The 25912-nt window shown below is 34.9% G+C and overlaps 2 protein-coding genes across 3 annotated transcripts in view; one reads left to right on the top strand and one right to left on the bottom strand.

Annotated features, from left to right (window-relative positions):
• LOC306884724 (forkhead box protein N2-like) overlaps positions 1 to 12413 on the bottom strand; it is a 55257-nt gene extending 42844 nt beyond the window's left edge. Inside the window, exon 1 of the mRNA XM_079440873.1 lies at positions 12259 to 12413. The gene's annotated coding sequence lies outside the window, so the exon portion shown is untranslated. The remainder of the gene's footprint in view (positions 1 to 12258) is intronic.
• Positions 12414 to 16144: 3731 nt separating this feature from the next.
• fbxo11a (F-box protein 11a) overlaps positions 16145 to 25912 on the top strand; it is a 29657-nt gene continuing 19889 nt past the window's right edge. The window contains exon 1 of one of the 2 annotated variants that reach the window (XM_079440292.1): positions 16145 to 16488. In XM_079440292.1, the coding sequence (XP_079296418.1) occupies positions 16401 to 16488 (88 nt within the window). In that variant the 5' untranslated portion in view covers positions 16145 to 16400. The remainder of the gene's footprint in view (positions 16489 to 25912) is intronic. The other variant, XM_079440291.1, reaches the window with a different exon arrangement.

Genomic DNA, 25912 nt, shown 5'->3' with positions numbered 1-25912 from the left:
GCAGAGATTTTCTTGAGGAGCTGTGTTTTGTGGGACCGTCAGTGGTGTTTGGTGGAGGGGAGCAGTGCCGTTCATGTTCCCCTCCCCCACAGCCTCAAGCACAAGTGCACTCTTGTGTTGCGGGACAATGGTGACGCTGTGAGCCGCCGCTGTCTGTCACTGGCACCATCAGCCTCGGTGTGGGCCGCAGCACATGCTAAAGCTGCCATCAGTCTTCTGATGGAGAACTTCACACCCCACACAACTCCACACACCACCAACAAACCAGTCCAAATATCACGTGTGCATCCATGGGAATGTACTCTGTAGTGAGAAGTCTACTTCATTTCTCAATTGTTTCTACTTCATTTAATTTGCTTAAAGATATATTTATTCCTATTTTTTTATTTATTATTTTATTTTGTACTATTTTGTCTGTAAAGAAAAATTGGAAATATTTAAAGATATTTGATGTACTTAAAATATATGTTTTGTTTAAACTTTTGAAAACAATAAATAAAGAGTAAAAAAGTTCTTTCAAAACCAAATTATATTGAATTTTCTTAATTTTTCTACTTTAATTTGTTTAAATATTTAATTTTTGTGCTTTAAAACATTTATTTCAATTTGTTCTTTATTTAATTTATTTATTACTATTTGTTTTAAGGGAAAAAGGAACTATTCAAAATATAATTATATTATGTACTGGATGTAAAGGAAATATTAAAGATATAATGCATCTTTATTCGTATATATGCTTTGTCTAAACTTTTAAAAAACAATAAATGATGAGTAGAAAAAGTTCTTTCAAGACCAAATGATCTAACATGTGCTATATGCAAAACATATAAAACAATAATAAAAACAAATAATTAATTTTCTCTCACTGAATGTCAAAAACTAAGTTTTAAGTCTACTTTTACTTTCCCAAAGGAATTTTAGGATAAACCCTTTATTAAACATGGTATTATTGAAGATGGAGGAATTGAAAAAGACAGACTTTGTGAGTTGATAAGTAAAAAATAAACCAAAGTCTCCAGAGCTCTCAGAGAGCCACTTCTGGGTGGTTTAGAAAATAGAAAATACCAATCCTTGCATGTATGAGTGTTTTAAGGTGTAGTGCAGATGTAAGTGTGACAATGTACAGTAGGGTGACACACACAGACCTGAATGAGGCGCAGATGTGTTGATGAGTGTGTTTTCCTTATGGCTGGGTGTGTGTGTGTGTGACCCTTTGCCTGCAGGGGAACCGGTCTGCGAGTGTGTGTGTGTGAAGAACGCGTGCCGCCTCGCTGAGCAGTGCTTAATGAAGCGAGGAGTGTGTCCGTAGGGCAGACAGGCCTCATGTTCCTACGCAACCAGGAGTCATGGGGAGGTGGTGAGACAGCGAAACAGGCTACGACCGCTGCTGCTGCTTCTCCATATCAACACACACTTCTGCTCCCGCCAACCCCAACACATTATTTCTCCTGCTTTTCTACTCACTTTTCTCTCTTTTTCCTTTCAATTTCTTGCAGACGCTCGATTTGCCACTTAATGCCCAAGCAACTATAATGGACCCTCCAGCAACTGGACATCCTGGCATTGTGTTGACGAGTTTTGTGTTGAAGAACACCATTTCCTAAATTCTAAAAAATATTGTAAAAAACAAAAAAGTCATCATATTTAATACATGATCTTTGATAGACCAGGATGCAGTGCTGTTATTGTTAACTAAAACTATTGCATTAAAAATAGCTTTCAAGCTGAAATAAAACAATATATAAATATTAGATGAAAACCTAAACTTAAATGTCACAAAAATAAACAAAAATTTGAAATTAAATTAAAAATAAGTTTAAATTAAAGTACATGAATGACTTTATGAGGTTTTTACTTTTCATTTTTGAGGTTCAATTAAAGCACATAAAACTACTTTAACTTAAAATAAAATTAAAATGAAAACTGAAAATATAAAAATAAAAGCTCATTTAAAATATTAATAAATACTAAAATAGTTTAGAAATATTAGCTACTAAAATATCATTGTAGACGAACACTTCATAAATATTGCCAATAATTTAATCACATTTAATAAATTAACTTTGACGCACCAGGGTGCACTGCTGTTATTGTTAATTAAAAACTATTCAAATTTGTTTTGGTAATTTAAATAAAGCTGAAATAAAATAAAATATAAACATAAGATGAAAACTTAAACTTAAAAAAAAAAAAAAAAAAAATTAGAAATTTTGAAAATAAGGGGAAGTACTCTAAAAATTAAAAGAAAAATTTAAATTAAAATTAAAACTAAAAATATAAAAATAAATTCTAATTCACAATATTTGTAAATGCTATAATAGTATAAATATTAAACTACAATACTTCCAAATACTACTGTAATAATACTGCTGGAAGAATACTACATTTCCCAAAATGCATTGTTGCATATCCAAGCCTTAAAATACCAGCGTGTCACAGTATTTTCTAAAAGGTACAATGATGCACATACCTCTTTTAATTTGACAGCATCTAATAAAACAAAGCACACGGTGTGAGAAAACTTCAATGCAACAGCTAAAAATGTCCTTCTGATGCAGGAGTACAGACCAAATAAACTATTAAAACCAGCTCAGATTGAAAATAAAAACCCAAATTAAAATTGAACCAGAATGCATTGAAGTGTGAAAGTGAATTCATTAACACATACATATTATTTTTTTATGAGTGGTATTGCAATACTTTCAATTTATCTTCTTCAATTCAAATTCACAATTAGTTCTTCGATTCTGCATTTTGCACAACTGCTTTAAATAGTTAAGATCTGGCTCAGAAAAACACATTTCAAAACAGGACAAATGTAAAGCTGGTGGTTTTTTTATAGTATCACTGGCTTCAGCCCACATGATAGACTCCCATATGCCTGATGCACACTCCAGTCCTTCACTGTCTCGAGGACTTTGATCAGCATATGTGTGTCTCCCTCCTAAATGCTCTGGGACAGTCTGAGGAGGTCAAGAAGTGACCCAGTAATGGCCAGTCTGTCATCATGATCCTTCTGCTCTGGCAAGAGCAGCCAATATCACGGAAATATTCTGAACCAACAAAAGTAATATCTGAATGCACATTTGAACTATTTTCCCATTTGATATGCCAAAAAATGCCCTTATATGAAACTATTAAAAATGGCATATTAGTGCCTTCCAGAAGCCAATGTAAGAAATCACAAATGAGGTCTCTTTAATATCTCAATTAGTACATTGATAGAGTAACAAGCAATGCATTCTGGGAAATGTAGTGTTTTTCCACCCTAGGCCAAAAAAGTTAATTCATTATATGATGGAATATATCAACATACCCCTGAAAAATGTTGTTGAAATTGGTTAAATGATTTTGTTAATTAGGTTTTTATTATTGGTTAAATTATTTTGTTAAGTTTTTATTATTAATTATTGAGTTAATGCAATGGAAAAACCTGTTCCCATGACGTATTGATCAAATTCAATTCATATCCAGGAATTTGAAAGGCATTATCAACTGAAAACTGCAGAAGAGCCTAGGGCCCGTATTCACAAAACATTTTATCACTAAGAGTTCTCCTGAATAGCAGTAAATGTTTTTAGCTAAGAGTTTTCTCTTAAAACCTATTAACTAAGGAACAGAGAGAAGTCTTAAGCTCAGAGTGAGGGGGCGGGGTTGACCTCGTCGCTATGGTTGATGCACACAGTGATTGGCTGATAGTCTCTGTCAGAGATTTATTCATAGAAATATTGTAGAGCGCAATATCGTGTTGCCATAATCAAATAATAATTAAAACGCAGGATAAGTGTCACTAATTAAACAAGTATATGTTCAGCTTATTGTCAGCCTTTTAATTAATAGAGTAGAATAATCATGGCTGATAGCAATACATGAAAATGTAAAGAAACAAACAAACAAACTGGACGCAAGAACAACTGGTTAATGAAAGCGAGGAAAAATCAAAGGAAAATTCGGAGTTGGGATAACCTCCAAAACCTCCAAAAAGGTAATACCCCTGATTTATTAGACTTTAATGTAGTCTAAAATTACTTTAATTTAGTCAATATTTTAATTAATTTCAATATGTAATATTTCAGTTAATATATTTTTGAATAAAAAAAATCTAAATTCAACTTTTTTTTCAATCTTTGAGTTTAACTTTAAAAATTGGATGTAACTGTCACAATTGCAGACTGTGACAAAACAAAGAACACGGGAGATGAGGATAAACTCAAACTAAAGTCTTTAATAAATAATCCAAAACGGGGTAACACAAGCCAGGCAGACTCACAGAAACACAACATCAATGTTAATTCCAGACACAGGACTATAGAAAACACAGGGCTTAAGTAATAAACGTAAACGAGATAATTACACAAACACAGCTGGACACAAATGAACTCATAATGAAACAATAAGGACAGGAACAGGAACAGAACCAAATATGGGCATACAAGAGGTAAAATAAAGTCAAGGGGAACAGGAGACAGAAAACCACAAGACACCACAAACACAAGCCTGACAGTAACTTATTGCCTCATTTTTTTTAGTTATGCCAACTTATTATTCATATATATATATATATATATATATATATATATATACACACAAACACACATACAGTACACACACACACATATATATATATATACACACAAACACACATACAGTACACACACACACACACACATATATATATATATATATATATATATATACATACATGTATGAAATAATAATTATAAAAGTCTGAAAATGGTAATAGTTATAACAACACTATTATTATTGCAATTTCAATATGTAATATTTAAATTAATATATTTTGCATAAAAAAATCTAAATGGTAAGTTCAACAAACATAATCTTCAAGTGTGTTAACTTATTACCTCACTTTTTTGAGTTATGTCAACTTATTATTCTTATATATATGAAATTATAATTATAATTAATTATTAAATAATAATTATAATAGCAAAAAATAGTCACATAAAAATGCACAATGTCAAAGTTATTTGTTTTTAAATGTTGTAACTCATTAAAAGTCTGAAAATAGTAGTAGTAATAGTAATAATTATTACTATTATACATATTATTCCTCTAAAAACATAATTTGTTTGTAAAAGTCATAACTCATTAAAATCTTTAAACTAGTAATAATAATGAGATATTAGGGGTTACAGTGTTCTGTATTCTTACTGTATGCCAGCATTTTTATTTCTGAGACAAAGCAGATAATTACTCCAAGATATGTCCCTCCAAGAGTTACGAAAGAGCAACTAGTGAGCAATAACGTCTTACTCTGGGTGTAGGTGTGTCTGTTCTCAGATCAGTGTTACGGTTGAGGGAAGAAGCAGTGCGGTCAGTGCTGTTCTATTCTTAGTGTTCGCTGAGACTCGGCTGGGCAGGAGAAGGTGCAAGAACCTGCTGCCAGCTCCCACCACGCTGATTAAACCGGCGGGGCCCATCGGCCATCTGTCCCCAAGATACAGAGCCCCGAGAGCAGCAGCGAGGGCCCGCTAACACTCCTGCTGAACAGAGGGGCTCGTTCTCCTAGCAACCAGCCCTTCTTTCACATGTTTTTCAGGGGGTGCAGTGTCCTTATGGCGGGCCTCGCTCGCTTTCACTGTCCTATTTATGGTAATGAGCCATCTGCCCTTTCTGCAGTGCTCGAGGGTGAGTGTCTGTGATGGGACAGGCCAGGGGTCCCGGGATGTTCACCGCTGGCCTGTAGTGCTCATGTCTGTCTTTTAGCACTTAGCAGACGGACTTGTTGATTCACTGGAAATGAAGGTAAATGAGCCTTGATGTGATGCTCGTTGTGTCCAGACCCATTAATTAAAAAAAAAAAACATTAAAAATGCAATTTATACAGACTATGACTTAAATACACCTCTTTTATCAGGAGTTTCACATTCACTCAGTTGTCTGCTTTTCAGAACTCCAAATCAGTTACATCGCAAAATGATTCACAAATATTCAGATCGGTTCACAAATCATTTGATTCAGATCGGGACTTCAAAGTGCGTATCACAAATTATTTGAATCAGATCGGGACTTCAAAGTGTCACGGAACACTAAGAGGAGCGCCGTGGAAAAGATGAAGTCAGGGTCCAAAGTGCAGGTAAGGCTCTCTTTTAATTCAAACAAAAACGCCAACACGGCAAAAAACAAAGCAGTAAAGGAATGGGATACGAGACGGCAACACAGTGCATGTATCCCAGACCAGCGCACACACGAATATAATACAATTACACCAAATAACAATTATTTGTGAATTAACAAATTAATTCACCCAGGCAGAGTGGTGAGAGAGGGGAGACTATATAGTCTGTGGCAATGGGGAACAGCTGAGGGTGTAATTATGAGTGTCAGGTGAATGATATGCGGCAGGTGTGTGCCTGTTAGGGGAGTGGAGTCCGGGAGAACGGGAGATGGTGACCTCTAGTGGACAAAGAAAGAACTTCAGCCCGGACTCATGACACAAAGTGCGTATCACAAATCATTTGATTCAGATCAGGACTTCGGAGCGAGGAGTGCAAATCATTTGATTCAGATCGGGACTTCGGAGAACATATCATGAATAATTTGATTCTTCGAAGAGCGTATCGCAAATCGTTTGATTCAGATCGGGACTTCAGAGTGCGTATCATGAATAATTTTATTTAGATCGGGACTTCGAAGCATGGCTCGCAAATCATTTGATTCAAATTGGGACTTTGGAGCACAGATCGCAAATCATTTGATTCAGATTGGGACTTTGGAGCACAGATCATAAATCATTTGATTCAGATCGGGACTTCAGAGTGTGTATCGAAAATCGTTTGATTCAGATCGGGACTTCGGAGCACAGATCGCAAATCATTTGATTCAGATCGGGACTTTGGGGCACAGATCACAAATCGTTTGATTCAGATCGGGACTTCGGGGCACAGATCACAAATCATTTGATTCAGATCGGGACTTCGAAGCATGGCTCGCAAATCATTTGATTCAGATTGGGACTTTGGAGCACAGATCGCAAATCATTTGATTCAGATTGGGACTTTGGAGCACAGATCATAAATCATTTGATTCAGATCGGGACTTCAGAGTGTGTATCGAAAATCGTTTGATTCAGATCGGGACTTCGGAGCACAGATCGCAAATCATTTGATTCAGATCGGGACTTTGGGGCACAGATCACAAATCATTTGATTCAGATCGGGACTTTGGGGCACAGATCACAAATCGTTTGATTCAGATCGGGACTTCGGGGCACAGATCACAAATCATTTGATTCAGATCGGGACTTCGGGGCACAGATCACAAATCATTTGATTCAGATCAGGACTTCAGAGTGTGTATCGAAAATCGTTTGATTCAGATCGGGACTTTGGGGCACAGATCGCAAATCATTTGTTTCAGATCAGGACTTCAGAGTGTGTATCGAAAATCGTTTGATTCAGATCAGGACTTCAGAGCACAGATCACAAATCGTTTGATTCAGATCGGGACTTCGGGGCACAGATCGCAAATCATTTGATTCAGATCAGGACTTCGGAGCACAGATCACAAATCATTTGATTCAGATCGGGACTTCAGAGTGTGTATCGAAAATCGTTTGATTCAGATCGGGATTTCAGAGTGTGTATCGAAAATCGTTTGATTCAGATCGGGATTTCAGAGTGTGTATCAAAAATCATTTGATTCAGATCGGGACTTCAGAGTGTGTATCGAAAATTGTTTGATTCAGATTGGGACTTCGGAGCACATATCACAAACCATCATTTCAGATCGGGACTTTGGAGCACGTATTACAAATCTTTCAATTTGTGTGGATTGCGGATCTGATCTTTGGAATGGGTTGCCTAATCTTATGATTGAAATCAGAACTTCGGAGAGGGCTTGTGAATCATTTCGCAAATTAAAAGATTTGTGACACGTGCTCCGAAGTCCCGATCTGAAATGATGGTTCACGAATCATTATTTAGATCGGAACGGCGGTGCGTGGATTGCGAATAATTTGATTTTTTTTACTTTATTTAAATACGTTTAACATCATTGCACAATAAGAACATACAATAACATACAGACACACAAAACACATGATGCCAGTTTCGCAATGTACATAATTAATAGTTCAGAAGTTACATAGATTAAAGGATATAAAATCCTGCCTTCAACAGATTTTTCTAAATACCTAATATTATCTTCAGACACACACGCACGCACACACGCACACAAAAGTTATACATTGATCTCCAATCTCCACTCATCCAGTCCAAAAAAAATTAATAAAAGGTGATCACAATTCCAAATAAGACCTAATGCTCTTCCTAGCTACAGCAGCCATCCATTCCATTACCATGTGCTCTAGTAATAAATTCAGCCAATGGTTAATATTTAACGATTGCTTAGTTTTCCAATGTTGGAGAATAGCTTTTTTTTTTTTGTTAAAATCAGAGCAATGTAAACCAATTTTACATAATGTAGTGCAACATCTTTCTCCAAACCTAATCTTAAAAAACAAAACGAATATATATATTTTGGGGGGGGTTCTAATTGCATAAAGAGGATTATGCCAGGCTTTGTCCTACATTATCTGTGTGTGTATGTGCATGTCTGTGTGATATCACAACAACTTACAAGAACTTTTAAATAACTCTTATATAATGGATCTTTTAAATTTCTCTATAACAGTAAATTTTGTTCTTATCTTCATCTGAAACTTCCTTATTTCTCTCAAACACAGACGCAGAGATTTTGTCCTTGAGTAACATCCTTTGACTCCCAGCATGCACCCTGGCCTGAGTGTTTGCATGTGTGTGGGTCGCAGTATGACACACTCGCAGTGTGTGACAGAGAGGTGTGAAGGTAAACTGTGAGATGTTGTTGTACGAGCTTGTGTGTATAATGTGCTGGTTATGAGTGTGTATCAATGAAGCCCATTATCAGTGAAGCACCAGATCTACACTGGACTATAAGTGACAACCAACACAGAACCAGAACTGTGCAAAAGTAACAAAAAAAATACATTTCTATATTTGTTGATAAATATACATTTATTAATATTACCACAAACTACATAGGCTACATAATAAACTACATAATATTACCACAAACTACAAAATTAGTAACAAATCTGTTAATGGGTAAATAACAAATAACATAGTGTCAGATTAATGAAAATATTTAATAAAATAAATAAAATCTATTTTAATTATTGCAATTATTTTAAATATTTTATTGAATTCACTTATATATATATATATATGAAATAGCCTATATTATATTGTATATATATAAATTCAAAATAATTAAGATATAGTTTAGATATTTATAGAATTCTTATAGTATAATATTAAAATATTACAAATTATGCAGATTTTAAATATATATATGTGTATAATACTAAAATATAATAAAATATGCAGGTAATAAAACAATAAACAATAAATGAATGTGTTTGTGTGTGATTTATTTATTTATTTATATAAAAATGATGATTCTAATGAATTGAGACATGAGCAGAAGCAAAATGTACTGTTTTCCATCCTCACTAGCAGCTCCTCTCAGACTGTATGAGAAAGTCTCTTGGTGTCACGCTGACGCTGAACTCATTACTATGGCAACTGTCTGATGTAGATACATGGGATGTTGGCTATACTGAACAAACGGGTCCGATTTCATCATTAGCAAAGTAACAGTGCAGACAGTCAGTCCTGAAGATCAGAAATGAACAGCAAATGGCTTTGGGTGCAGAACGTCACAGGTTTGCATCTGTGTTCATTTCAGTCATTCAGATCATTAGAGACAGTCAGACAAGACCGAACGTGTCTGTGAGCAGCTGTGCACACATTACTAAAACACAATCAAATCAGCAAATATCAGTCCACTGACATCTGACATAAAACACATCTCACTATCTTCAGTAAAGAAAATGGCTTCCTGTGACTGAAACACACTGATGTGTCGCCACTAAGTGAAGAAACCGATAGCTGAACGTTACGAATACAACTGAACTTGAAATCTATATTCAGTTTGCTCAAACACTTTGTTCAAATGTTTTAAAAGCTATTCACAGCATATGGAACACAATATTGCACTGAACTGCTCTGAATGTCATTGAAATAAAATAAAAAATAAAAATAAATTTGAAATAATACATTTTTAATAATAACTACATTTTAAAAATTGCGTAAAATAAGAATGCATTAAATTGATCAAAAGTGACAGAAAGGACATTTCTAATGTTAATAAATAAATGCTGTTCTTTTGAACTTTCTATTCATCAGTGAATCCTATATAAAACAATTTCCACAAAAATATGGGCAGCACACATGTTTTCAACATTGATAATAATCAGAAATGTTTCTTGAGCAGTAAATCAGGATATTATAATGATTTCTGAAGGATCACTAAAGACTGGAGTAATGATGCTGAAAATACAGCTTTGATCACAGAAATAAATTATATTTTATAATACATTCACACAGAAAACACTTATTTTAAACTGTAATAATATGTCACAATATTACTGATTTTACTGGATTTTTAAACACATAAATGCAGCCTTGGTGAGCATAAAAGACATCTTTCAAAAGCATTTCTAAGCTAAAAATTGCAACATTTCTATTCATTTATTTATTTTTTGTAAATGCTTTGTGAAATATATTTTCACGAAAAATAAAAGTCACTGGTCTGACATTTTGTTATACATCCCTGTATGCGTGTTGTTTTAAGAGGGGAATGACCCTCAGAGCAGACGGATCAATAACAGCGTCAAACTCAACATACGGCCAAATGTGTTTCAAATCAAGTCCCAGACGTCCACAGAGGAAGACGAGCTGTTCAGGGATACAGAAAGTCAGGTTTGGGCTACAAACATTAGATTAAGCCGAGTAAAGCCACGCTGTCCGGGAGACCCCCCATAACTGTGTCAGGACTGAGAGCATCACAGGACCATGTGATTTATACATGATACGGTTGTCATGGCAGCGGCCTAGATCACACTAAAACAGCAGAGCTGCGAGTCAGAGGAAAAAGATGATTACGGCCAAGAATAAATAATCATCAAAGTTTCAGATTACGAAGGGAAAATAAAATGCTAAAAATTTATATTATTTGAATTCTTTTAAATTATTGAAATTATTTGATTATTTCATTATCTGCATATTATTTTCAATATTTAAAATATATTACAGATAAAACACTGTATGGATAAAACGTAAGTCACATTTGCCGCTACAAAACATTAAATAATTATAAATATTTACAATAATCATTATTTTCTTATTTTAATATTATATTTAACCTTTACAGTATTTTACAGTTAAAACATTGTCTGAATAAAACATGAGTTGCATTTGTCTGTATAAAAGTTGCTGTTACAATGCCAGAAAAATAGAAACATATTTTAATTATTTAATTATTTACAGGTCTTTTTATGGGTAAATAAAAAATAAAAGTCTCAGATTATGTAAAAAGCATATTCTAAATTATTAGTTAATTAATTAATTAATTAATTAATTATTTTATTATCTGCATAATATATGAAGGAAAAATGATTACAAACAAATATTTTACATTATTATAATTAATTATTTGCATCTTATTTATAAGTTACATTTTGGGAGAAAATTATAAATCTGATATGGTTTCAGCTACTAGCCTCTCTTCAATCAATCTATCAAATAATTTCTGCATTTCCTATTTTTTATATTTTTATGTTATGGATAAAAGCATCTGCTAAAATAAAGAAGTAACAGGGATGCCTGCAAACACCACTAAAAAGAAAGCAAAACCAAAATGATGATGTTTAGATATTCAAATGAGCCTTCAGGACAGTGTTGTTAGTATTAACTAAAACTATTAGTAATAAATAAATAAAATAGAAATATATATATTTTTATAAAGTAGCAAAAATGACAAAAGCACAATTATTAAATTACTAAAACTTCAAAAAACTTCACGGAAAATATAAAAATAAAGGTAAATTCCAAATATAAATAAATACTATTTTATTAATAAATATATACATAATACTCAAATAACACTTTTTCCAGAACAACTACACTATTTCTAAGTCGTCAAAGTCTCAAAAGAACAATAATTCTTCCAGTACTTCAACTAACACACAAAAAAAGCAACAGCAAGGTCAAGGGTTTGATGCGTGTAGTAATAAAAATGTATTCCTTGAATGCGCTATAAAAGAGTCTGACAAAAGTGCGAATGTAATGAATTGATGAAAAAGGTTTAAAGCTGAGATATTGTTTTTGAATGGAACTGAGCGCCACCAACCTCAGCCAATGAAATCTCAGTAGATCAGCAGGTGTATTATACAGTCCTGGCCTTCATAACAAGCAGCTTCGCTTCCTTTAGCGCCAACCATAGGGAACTGCACATTTGTTCAGCAGTCGATGTGAGCGACGTGCCACATCCTGCTTCTCATACACAAACACAAGCAGCTTCCTGTCACTGGCCACACCAGCTGGAGTTCACTGATAGCCGCCGCAGCAACTCACAATCAACAAGATTCTCAGACACACATTCACGCATAAAGCACTAATTGGTCTGTTGTCTTCATATCTTACAATATTTTCAGTATTTGATTACAGGTTTTGGCTGATCAGCTGATATGTGCATCAGGGCCTAAAACAAGAGCTGAATGTAAAAGGAAGGCATTTCCCACATGGCAAAAAAAGGCCAAAATATTTTTCAAATAAATGCTGTTCTAAACAGTGAAACTCAATGAAATATATTATTGAAAATTAAAATATATTTAGTTTCAACTTTCATATACCGGAATATATTTCAAAAGGTATTTCAGGGGCAAGAAAATATATTTTAAATATTTCAAATCTTACCTGTATAGATGACAAATAAAGTGAGGGTAAAATATATTTTTGAATACTGTAAAACTGTTCATCCACACACACACATACACACACACACACACACACACACACATACACACACATACACACACACAGATATATACAGAGAGAGAGAGCACATTTTTATATATTTTTGTACACACACATATATATATATATATATAAAAAGCCAAATAATATATTGTTAAAAACACATTTACATTGATATATTTTGAAAAATATTTTACCAGATATATTTTTGTCCATTTTTGCATATTTTGAAACATATTCAAATATATATTTGATCATATACATATTTTTGATGCATGGCTTGCATTTTCTGCCCCTTATTCAAGGAACAATTGAATATAAAAAGGACTAACTTGTTACAAATTAGGTTTAATATAATCAGCTTTTCTACTAAGTCACATGCACAGTTTCTATTTGACTTTTATGAGTGAATATGACTTGTGCCAGTAAGAACCCACCCTAGAAAGCACATACATATAGGCAAAAATAAGATGTTTTTCGTTTGACACAGACTAGATTGATTTGAATTGTTAAACGCAGCAGTTTAATGTCTCTTTTTGCTCTGTTGTTATATAGTGGTCTGCATGGCCCTCTAGTGGTCAAACTCCAGAACAACATGCCAACACCAGCTCAGAAACTGTTCATCCAAACCTGCATTATTTCTGATTTAATATATCGAAACAATACAAAATGTTAATAACCACCAATTAAAAAAAATAATAATATTTTTTTTGTAATTCAGTACCAGGTATTACAGGGACAGGTACTGAAACATTACAAAATGCCCAAAAAAACAACCGTCAACCAAAATATTTTATACATAAAAATACATATATTTTTTATTATATTAATACATATAAAAATACATTTATTTATGTTTTTTCAGGTGGGTGTCGTTGAAAATCTTTACTATATATATTAATAGACTAATTAATAATATTAATTATCTAGTTTATTAGATAATTAATAATTAAATGGATCTTTACAAGATACTTTTTATTTTATTTTATTTATTTTGTGTGTGTTGAATGTGCATTCTAATTAAAACAAATTAATGGGCTAAGTAATAATATTTACTTATTTATAATGTTAATTTGTTATTTGCATCAGTGTCAAAAAATTCAATTCTTTAAAAAACCTTTACAAGATCCTCATAAGATTTATATGCTGTTATATTTTCGTTCACCTCTCACAATATTTATGCTGTAATTTGGTGTTTGTAACAGCTAAGGAACCATCACCTGCTGCACAAATGAGGCCATACACTGCTGCCACATTAATTTAATCATTTATGAATAATATAATTACCATTAGCAATCTGCCATTTCTCATACAAAGGTTGTGCAAAAGAATCGGCCTGTAATGAATGTGAATTTGAATCTGAATTTGAAATACTAAACTGCAATTAAAAAGAAAAATCAATGAAGGTAATGCATTCTGGGAAATAAAGTTCACAAAAATGAGTTTATTACATACTCTAAAACACATATAAATACTAAATATAAATTTTGCATTTAAATGTAGTTATGCGTTGCCTTCCTTGCAGTCAAATTTGAATTGCAGTTCTGCGTCCTGCTTGCGACCTCGATTCAAATCAAATTCAAATTCAGGGGTTGAATTGGACTTTTAAATGCAATATCTATTCAGTTTCGAATGATGCATAAGCCTGTCTACAGTAGTAAAGTACATCTTTCACTGAGCATGTTTACAAATGACACATCTGAATTCATATCCATGTCAAGAAATGCCACATTTCCAGCTGATGGATGTGTGCACTAAAAGCATGCTTCACATGAGTATGATATTGTGCAAACAATATTGCATATGTTACACAGCATTGTATAACACCAGCACTGTTTGGCTTTCCATCCAAAAACTGCAACCAAATGCCAGGAGGTCTCATTATACTAAACAACAACACAGTTAGAGAGATACAGTAGCAGTTCCATTCGGTCACAGCAGAAAGCGCTGTCATGTCTTTGGGCTCTTAAAATACTCCAAACTGATGAAAGGGTCTTCATCAGTAAGAAACTTGCGTCACACACCAGCGATGCAGAATTCAAAGGCATCAACATGTTTTTCTCTCTTTTATTTGACATATAGTCATTCTGTCTGCTTTGCCAGCTGAGGTAAATGAAATTAAATCACTGTTTGATTCATGCTAATAATAGAGTGCTTATGTGTCTCATTCAGAAACGTCGTGTCAACATTCAGACAACAACAAAGAGTCGTGCAGCTTCTTGCTCACTCTAGAGAACTAATTTAGACCCAGTCCTGTTTTCAGTTATGATTCTGATGAACCTAAGGCAACATGAAACCTAACCATACTCATTTATGCAAATAAACCTACATATTCTGCCTGTGGCTAAAATATTAATTGCTAAAAAATGGTAGTATCATTGATATACTGTTATAGTTTTCATAAATATTTTGAATTATAGTTTATTTTTGTATTTTCTGTCTTCAATTTAATTTGAGATGATTTTAGCAATTTTATTATTTTGTCATCTTAATAGTTTTTCTAATATTTCTATTTTAAATTCCAATTTAAAATATACATATTTCAAGTTAAAGTTATATATATGTTATTTTATTTCATTTAACTTTGATGTTATTTCAAGTACAACAATCTTTTTTATGGTTTTAGTTTTTAGTTGACTATGATAAACCTGATATACGTGTTATTTTGTATGTTTTATTCACTTATTCATGTTGAAATCATGCAGACCAGGTCTGTGTTTCATCATAAGCCTAAGCAGATCATAAACCATCCGTACTAATAGTTTCTACTTTGACTTAAACTGCTTTTGGGAAATGCAACCCAGCTTAAGAACCAACCTTATCAGACAAATGACCTTCTATCCAGTTGCAATTTATTAAAATGAAACAAAAGCATACTTGATGTCAAATTCAGACACTGTATTGGACAAAAATGGTCAAAACCTTCAGCACAAATCTGAGTTCTATGTCCTGTGGATCGTATGCTTGTTATTTAAAGGTAATTCTGTACAAAAAAAAACGTATATTATGTCAGTTCACACACCAAATGTGACCTTGGCCCACAAAACCAGTCATAAGAGTTTTTTTGTTTTTAGATTATATTTGGCTGAGATACAACTATTTGAAAATCTGGCATCTGAGGGTGTAAAAATAATCAAAATATTGAGAAAATCACCTTTAAAGTTGTCCAAATGAAGTCCTTAGCTTTTTGTAAGGGGAAATTTACTGTGATTGGTGGAGTGCAGCACCATGTGGTTGTGTATGGGAGTGTGTGTAAGAGTGTGTGTGTGTGTGTGTGTGTGTGTAAGTAAGTGAGTGTGTGTGTGTGAGTAAGTGTGTGTGTAAATGGCTCCTCCTGCCACTGAAAACCGAGATCTGAGCTCCTGGACAGTAAAACCGCTTCCCCTGAGCTCAGACCAAGCAGATTCTCAGTGCAATGCACTTTAGGCTTTTGTTTACATTTTCCGAGCTCAGCACAGTGTAGGGATCCAGAGGAAAGGGCTGCAGCGGTGTGTATTTTGACCAGAAACCTGTCAAATGAACTCCGTCAGAGCGACGAACCGCAGACCCCGGCGAGTGTCGAGGCCCCGCCCGGTGCCGCCTGACAGAAACAACGCAGAAAGAGGTGAATATATCTCTAACAAACACTAACCTGGGCTTGATTCACACCAGTCGCTGTTCTTTCATAAGGCCGGTGTAGGTTCCAGCAGCATTCATGTTGTGATGTTGTATTTTGAGGTTATTTGCGTTAATGTTCATTCGCTAGGAAACACCGAGGCTTCTGATCCCCGCGCAGGCCGCGCTTTGTTTAACTGGGTTTGATTTGCTCTCCTGTCTACTGTAAACCCCGTTTAACGAGATATTTTGGACTAGGTACAATCCAGAACGAACTAGACGTGATTTTAAATGCGTCATGAGTCTATACGGTGGCACCGACGGTGAGATATTCGTGACAAATGCAGCGGTCAGTTGTTTTGCAGCGCTGTGATGTTAGCATCTGCTGTTAGCAGCACAACAGCTAAGCCAAACAAATATAGCACAAACCCCAGTAAATATCACTGTCACATCCCTTATTCAGTAGATTATGTATTAAACTCTTTGTTTAGGCCGTTTGCAGTCATTACATTTAACAAAACAGAACCAGAAGTATCGTGGAGGTACTATGTTTTTACCATGGTATTTGTGACGTGCCTTAGAGTAATACGTATATATGTGAATATGATATATTTCAGTACCATTATTATAAACCCCATCACAAATGAGTTTGGGCATACTATATAGTAAAAGTTTTCCTTAGACGTACCACAGTAGTACCATGGTATAACGAGGGTGTCAAATGATAATACCATGGTAAGTTACTTTGATTTATTCCATTGTACTGAAGTTCATGCAATACGACATTTCCAAGCAACTTTTGTACTAAAAACCATTGCAGTACCATGATGCTTTTTGTAAGTTAGACTTTTGCCAAGTTTTTGCACATGTACCATGGTAGCAGCGTGGTATTGTTGAGTATCATATAAATACCTTAATATTAAATGTACCATATGATACCATCACAGCACTATGACTCCATTACAGTACTTAATTTGTAGGGGTTATATCAAAGTACAGCACTACTGTCAGGTTTTGTTTTATACATTTACTATGGTAATTCGTTTTTTGACAAGTGTCAAGGTTTTACCATGGTATTCTTTAAAGTACCGTGACAGTACCATAGGATTGTACTCCCAAGAACACCATAGTAAATGTCCAAAAACATGGTATTATAATGGCACTTTTTTTGTAAAGGCTTCCTGTTTGTTTTTTCTTTGGTTTAATTAGTCAGCTGTGTTGGATGTGGTAAACTTGACACCCTCACTGACTTGTTTATTGTTGTTGGGGGTTGATTTGCTTGTTGATGAGTTGTAATGACTAGTTAAATTCCCCGGCAAGGCTCTGGTGCTGATAGCTGGGTAATGAACTCCTCTGATGCATAAATGCATGTAGTCATTGATGGGATGTAATATCGTTATGACAGAATAGTGCACTACTACATTTCCAGGTTGGTTGACCACCCAATAGGTTGTCAAGTGTTTTCAAAGGCTGTTTGAATTCTCATGCACCTCTAGTCCTTTTGGCCATCCAGTCCAACAGCTATAAGAGTTTGGTAATTTGCTATGCAAATCTAACAGCAGGACAGCTTGTTTGGGATTCAGGCAATCAAACTCGAGAGCTGGTTGTACTAACCACATCTTCTAATTAGAGTGTAGTCATGGGACTAGAGCAAGACTGAAATTGAAGGATGGTTTCAGCACATAGAAAGACAGGCTCTGGGTATGTAAATGAGTGGCTGCTGTCACCTTATGGGAATGTTCTGTAATCAAGGCCGTGAGACAGGTGTTGCATTGAAAACATGCTTTAAACTGCCTTCTTCATGCAGGTGTTGAGTTGGACACAAGCTATATATTTTAGTTGGATGCAGATGTCATTTCACTGAACAGATTGTTCTATACTGTGCATAAGGTTTCCCATTTATCGAGCGCTTACTTAATATTAAACCATAAAGTGTGTAAAAGAACACATTGCCACGTTTCACTCTTAAACATGGAGTGCAGATATTTATGTAATTAATAGTTATAACAAGTAGTGTGGTAACTGTAGCAATTGTGATTATATATTTAATATTTATTATTACTACTACTATTGGAGTTTCTGAAACATGCAGTACATATACTTGTGTAATTTGTTTGCAGCCTTTGTGATTTGATAATTGCACTAAGCCGTATTACGATTTCTGTTTTATTTTGATTCATTGTGGAGCCCTAGTTTGTTCTCTGTTTTCCAGATTTATCAAGTGTTTCCACTGCATTGGCAGAATCTTCTAAAAAATGTTTGCAACAGGTTGCACGATTTAATGTAGCTCAATATGTCCCATAATTCCCAATTCAAAACAGTGAGGTAATTTTCAAAAGATATTTTAACAGAATACATCCTGGAAAACTTTAAAAGCTGAATTTCCTCCAGGACGGAGATATTTTTGTCAGAAGTGTTTATTGCATCGGTGTCTCATCTTTGGGGTTTGTGAGTAATGGCAATGATGCTACTGTAACTCTCACAAGGCGTGTTAAGGTGAGTCTGGCACATATTTTTATTTGGACGGCTCCGCTGGGGCACTGCAAGGGAATGCTTGGAAATAAGCTGGAATGTATCTTGCTTACGAAAACTGGGTCAAAACTGCAAAGCTTTAAAACAGGATGGGCTAGAATTGGACTGAGAGATAGCGATAACTGAGAGGGTGTGTGTGGCATTTAGTGACAGCTAGGTTTGCAACCGAGTTCTTGCTTAAATTGAGGTGTAAAGTTCACACTAGGGGCTTGGTAACTACTTAGTTAGATGTTCATTCTGTCTCCCAGTGATCAGCTTTTGTGTTTCTACTATAGAAAGCAAGACCATGGGTTAAATTCCCAGGGAATGCACGAACCAATGAAATGTAAATCTTCACTGAAATGTAAGTCACTTTAGATAAAAGCTTCCTCCAAATGCACAGCTGTAAATGTAGCTCAAACAGTAGAGCATGGTGCTTGCAATGCCAAGGTTATGGGCTCAATTCTCTCAGGGAATGCATGAATTGATAAAATGTAAACCTTTAATGTATTGCGAGTCACTTTGGATAAAAGCTTCTTCCAAATGCATGACTGTAAATGTAGCTCAAAGAGTAGAACAAGGTGTGGTGCTTGGAACGCTAAGGTCATGGGTTCGATTCCCAGGGAATGCATGAACTAATAAAATGTAAACCTTCAATGCAGTGTAACTCCCTATGGATAAAAGCTTCTTCCAAATGCATGACTGTAAATGTAGCTCAAGCAGTAGAGCATGGTGCTTGCAACACCAAGGACATGGGTTCGATTCCCTGGGAATGCATGAACAGATAAAATGTGTACATTAAATGCAATGCAGGTTGCTTTGGATAAATACAGAAATTTGCACAATGCATAAAATAAGAAATATTTAAGATTATAAGATGTAAACCTTTAATGCAATGTAAGTCACTTTGGATAAAAGCATCTGCCAAGTGCATGACCGTAAAACTGATTATCAATAACTTTTTCCACTCAAACTTGTAATAATGCTGATGAACTGCTGCTGTAACAAACCAGTAAAGCTCCACTTTGTATCACAAGCTTCATTAAGTCAAATACCTTCAGCCGATAAGATCTAAACCCCATTCAGCATCTATTCATGTGTGTCCTGTAGGGGGTTATGTATGTCTTTGAAGCTTAGTGTGAAAAGAATATTAATAAAAGGTGGGGCGATTGAGTCTTGTAATTCAGACGTTACAGATTGTTTACAAGCTTTTCAGTGAAGCTTAACATGCTGTCATGCGTATTCCCAGCATGAGACTTTCTCAAGAAAATGGACTTTGATCGAAGCTCGTTTAGTCAGTAGGTTAAGTGGGATTTACAAGGTTACTCTTTTTTTTCTTTTTTTCCCCTTCCTGGTTATGGAGGAATGGATTTAAATGGGGAAAAAGTGTAGCTTAAATAGCTGAAAGCAACAAAACATTTTATTAAAATCAATTTGGCATAATTTATAATTAGAAAATTGTGAGATTTTATTTGGTCCCATGACCTATGCACATTTTTGCACTTTTTCTGCACTGATTATGCGGTAGAATTTTCTGAATTGTTGTAAATATGATAAAATCTGAGTGTACTGCACTTTTTGGTAGCTCAAGGCTTATATTGTTGTTGTTGTTATTATTGTTAAAATATTATTATTTTTTTTAAAGATAAAATACTGTATATTTGTTAATATTAATTGTGTTTAAATAAATGATAATATTAATATTATATTATTTTGAATGCATTTATACACACATGCACACACACACACACACACACACACACACACACACACTTTTCATATTTATATGAGAAGACTTTGTACATTTTCATATAGTTTTTGTGTGTGTATGTATATATGTATATTATAAATTTATGTATTGTGTGTATTATCTTAATTAATTTAAGGTCCTAAATTACATGTTAATGTTAAACAAATGACATAAATCGTTTTATTTACTTTGAGATGCTTTGTATGCTCGCTGCAGGCTAGTGCTTGATATGTCACTTATCTAAATATCAGTAGTTCTTAATCAATAATAACATTTACATAGAATGAAAGCAGTTTTTTGTGTCTGGATCTCCTGAGTGTGGATGATCTTTGTTTGGAGACAGCATGCTGTCTGTTGTGTTGCACTAGTTGGTGGGACACAGTGTTTGTAGTGGTTACTGGACTAGTAGCCCTGGAGAGCCCCCAGTGCAACCAGAGCAACAGCGCTGCGTTTGCAGGATGTGTCTCATTCACCGACGATCCTCGTGCAGAATGGCCTGCTTCTCACCTGAAGGTAAACTAGATGCACTACAGATTAGAATCCTTTATTAATCACATCCTCCCACGACGTGCTTAGTCTGATAAAGAGCATGTCGTGTTACAGCGGAGCATGTGTTTGGCAAAGTCCGGCGGTAATAGTGATGTTTCTAATTTGAAATGTGCCGTTCGGATTTGACTATGACTTTCAACATGATCTTGAATCACATGTATTTAAATCAGCGGTTTCACTAGTGGTGGATATTAGTATCGCTTTAGAAAATAGCCTTAAGCATCCACTTATACTCTACCTGAACCTGGGCTTTCAGTGCATATGATTTATGTATTTTCACACATGATTTTGTGGATACTGCCTCTTAAGCGTGTGTTATGTGTCCTGTTTATTACCGAAGCAAACTGCATGTATTTTAGCTATGGATTTGAGATGTCAGATTATCTTGGTGTTATCGATGCGACTGATGCTAAATTTGAGCGAATCGCTTTGTGTCTCAATCCTAACCTTTGTCCCTGACGCTCATCTCAGTGTATTGAGTTACAAACCTCACTGCTGGATTTGTAGGCTGTTAACTGTGTTGGAAGCTGATTGTTTAACAGCACGTTTAATGTGTTAAATACACTGAAAACCGAATTTAAAAATCCACAGTGCAAGATTAGAAATGCATTATTGTGGAGAGGTGATGTAAATCTTTAACAGACTTTGACACTGAAGTTGTTGTGGATTTTGGGCTGTATGTCATGGATGTAAAGTTCCTGAAGTCTTCAGTTACTTTTGGCTAGCAATTTGGCTACCAATATCAAGAACAAAACATCTCAGTTTTACAGAGCCTGACTTTTGAATAGGGGTTATAATACAAGGCTCGAAATTATATGCTCCCATAATTGAATCTATGCAACCTCAAAATATATTTGTGAGCATTTGTGCAAGTGCATATAATTGTTGTAGTGCGTGCGACCCATTTTCATTTCTCTAAAAACGTTTACGGTTATGTGCCTTCTGTGTGCTTATACGGAGCCGTTCTATTAAATGTTACATAACTTCATCTTTACATTCTTAAATTGAATGCAGATTTTAGATTTGGTTAATATTAGCAGTCTATCACTGTTTTCTGCTGTCAGGTTACAGGGAGCTAACTATCGCAGGAAATGCAAAGGGCTGAAGAAGAGTGAAAATGAAAAGAAATGCTGACAGATTTCTTTTATAAACCACCTAAAGTTACAAATAATGGTGCTGGTGATAGCGATCCAATGGTGAATGTTGATCCACCAGCTGAAAAGAAGGCGTACAGTTTTCGGAGAGAATGGTTGAAAGATTTCGAGTGGCTCCACTATGAAAATGCACTGTGCTCTATGCACTGCATTCACTTTAAAGCCTGTAGGATGGAGTTTGCAGGTAACACTAACACACTCGCCACTGAATCTACACATTTTAAACTCGAGAGCTTGGTTAAACACGGAGAGAGTGCCAAACACAAGAAATGCAGGGACAAGTGTGTGGCTAAATGTTCAGGATCATCAGGTTCAATCGTTAAGGCCTTTAATCGTCATGATGCTCACGTAGGGGTTTGCGATAATTTCGTAATTGTTGTTTTCATGATGTGCGATTTTGACATTATCGAGTATATTGCAAAAACCAAACAAAACGCCTACAGAGAGTGGACGCTTACATGACGTGATGAAGTCTAGTAGGTTAAGGCCTTTTCAGACGGCACGCGGCAGTCGCGAGTGTCTAGTTCATTTTCAATGGGAGACATGCGGAAAGCGGCAAACGGTGGTTTTGCTGGCACCGCGGAGGCGGAGCGCAAGCGGTGCTGGTGCACCCAAAATCCTACCGAACTATTTGATCTTTTTGTGAGCGGCAGCGGCAGCCGTGTCGGCTTTAACAAATCAGTGAACAGATTATTAAGAATCATAGAACATTTAACTGAACTTATAACGGACAGTTGAAAATGGAGAATATTGTTTTGTGTGAGATGGATTTCCCAGAACTGTATGACCCCTCTAAAATCTCATACATGGACATAAATAAAAAATCTAGAGCGTGGGAGCTTGTGAGTGCACGAGTTGGTTTGCCAGGTAAAAATACAAATATGTACAAAATGTCCAAACAATGTTATTGTGCGTGGTTAAATGTTATGATGAACCATAAACTACCTTACAAAAGTTTGGATTTGGTATAAATACAAATGTGACCTTGACAATTGTAACTATGGCAATGTCCGCCCTGAGACCGCATTGCAAACACCGCTTCCACTACAAGAGAAGGCTGCAGGCGCGCGGCGATTCCACCGTTTGCCGTGTCCTGCGTAAATAGACTAGTGCGCGTGCGCATTTAGAGTGCGGTTTTTTTTTTCACTGCATGATTGTCTATTAAAATTCATTACAAAATTCAAGATATTTTATATAGTTAATATAATAATAATAATAATAATAATAAATGATTTGGTTCAATCGCAGTGACTCACTTATTAACAGTGACTTGCTGCCACCTACTGGCAGTTTTAATTTCACATTTAAAGTATCTTTTAATTTTTTTATTTTTTTATTTCAAATATCAGTATTCAACGTTTGTTTACAGTATTAAAACATTATATATGCATGTGTAACTGCAAGTTAAATGCATTCATGTCCTGCATTCAGCAGTGTGTAAATGCATCTAAATGCCACTTCAGAAACTCAAAATTCAAATTCAAAGATGAATTTTGTTGATACTGATTTCATTTGCTTGATAACGGCCCAACTGTCTTATTATTATAATTTACTGATTAAATGTAAGAATTTGACTCAAATGATGATGCATACTGCTGTAAAAATTACCATAAAAGGTAAAAATCAATCAATTTATTGGAAAAGATTCATTTCTATCACTGTCCACCACACAGAATATGAAGAATATCAAAGTCAGCTGTCCACGGTAGTCCTTAAGACCAGCAGCACAATAACACAAGATCAGCACAATAGCACACAGCTAAATATCGTCTAATTATTGATAAAATCCTAGAAAATATCAAGATATAATTTAGTCAATATCGCACACCCCTAGCTGCCAGCCGTTCCCCGCAATTGCTAGAGCTGAACGTAAAATTTAACACCGCATACACCATCCTCACCCTCGCCAAAGAGGAGTGCTCGCTCTGTGTTTAACCAAACTCAAAGATTAATTTAGGTGGTTTACGAAAGAAATCTGTCAGTGCTCTTTTCATTTTCTCTCTTCTTCAGCCCTTTGCATTTCCTGCGGTAGTTAGCTCCCTGTCACCTGACAGCGAAAAACAGTGACTGGGTGATTGACAGTTAATATTAACCAATCTAAAATCTGCATTAAAGTTAAGAATGTAAAGATAAAATGAAATTTGTAGTTGTGGTGCTCATTCATATTTGGTGGGTGCTCCTAACTTTTTAAAGTTAGGAGCACCAGTGCTACCAAGTCAAAAAGTTAATTTCAAGCTCTGTAATGTCTTTAATGCGTACTTTCATGCACACAGCTATTTCTATAAATTAAACCCTTTTTACTGTTTAGAGGTCGTGTTGAGATGTCATTTGGCAGTTTACTTTACTGGAAGAAAGTGTAGACAAAACCATAAGATTACTAGTTTGAGCATGTATGAGATTAGAGCGCTCTGATGTAATGATGATTGTAATTTTAATGGTAAAAGACGGTAACAAATGGTTCAGTAAAAACCTGTTAATTGGTTAAAAACTGTAATATATCTGAGACATTTCATGCAGTTTTATTACTTTTTTATACTGTTAAATATACAGTTTGTTGTAAGTAAAAAAAGAACAAGTCATCCTGTAATTCACAGTGAACAACTGTTAATTCACATTCCCAGAATGCACACTTAATATAAGTTTTTTGGGATTAGTTATGCACATTAGGGTTTCATGTTACACTTTAATTTGATTTGTTAATGTTAAAGCTTATTGCATTATTTCAGTGTCATGCTTGGTACCATGATGGTGTTTTGTTTGATATTACGATGCACCTTCTATAGTGATTTGGTATATAAACTTTATTTGACACAATTAAATATACATTTTTTTATGTATTAATCTGTAAAACTCATTTTTACTGTTTTTTCATTTTTATTAAAAAGTAAGATTTGGTTTTACTATAAAAATATTAGATTTTATGAGCCCTGTCATATTAGAAAATCTGGCAGCGGCCCATGAATAGTCCTTGAGCATACCATCTGATGCTGAGACTACTCGGAGAAAATGTAGAGCATTTCTTTTTTTAGGTTTAACCAATGAAATCACAAGCCTTCTGCAATGGCAGCTCTTTTTGAATTGATGTTTTTTCAGAGGTGTAGAGGATGTTGTTTCTGTTGTCTCAATGATTTGATGTTAAATTAGAGGACATGATGTGGTCTAGCTGCTGCGTGACATTGTGATGATATGGCTATGAAATCCTTGTTAGTCTATTCATCCATTTGATTTGATTACTGTTAGATATTTGGCTTTGAATTGTTTCATAACAGCAGTTAGTTTCACTTTCAGTTCATGCAGATCTCATTTTGTGTGTTTCAAGACGTGAAGAGATGCCAAAAGCTTTCAGCAATGAGCTGTTTTGTTCATCTGGATGTGAGCCATATGGTGACGCTTCTGTTGCACTGCTGTCTGTGTTCATCAAGCTATTATGTAGCTTTTTAGACAACGTGGTGTTGAAATGAACCCTGTTT

This window comes from Barbus barbus (assembly GCF_936440315.1).
Source record: "Barbus barbus genome assembly, chromosome: 18".
Classification (NCBI taxonomy): domain Eukaryota; kingdom Metazoa; phylum Chordata; class Actinopteri; order Cypriniformes; family Cyprinidae; genus Barbus; species Barbus barbus.
Note: the sequence above shows the minus strand (reverse complement) of the source record. Positions and strands in the feature narration are given on the sequence as shown.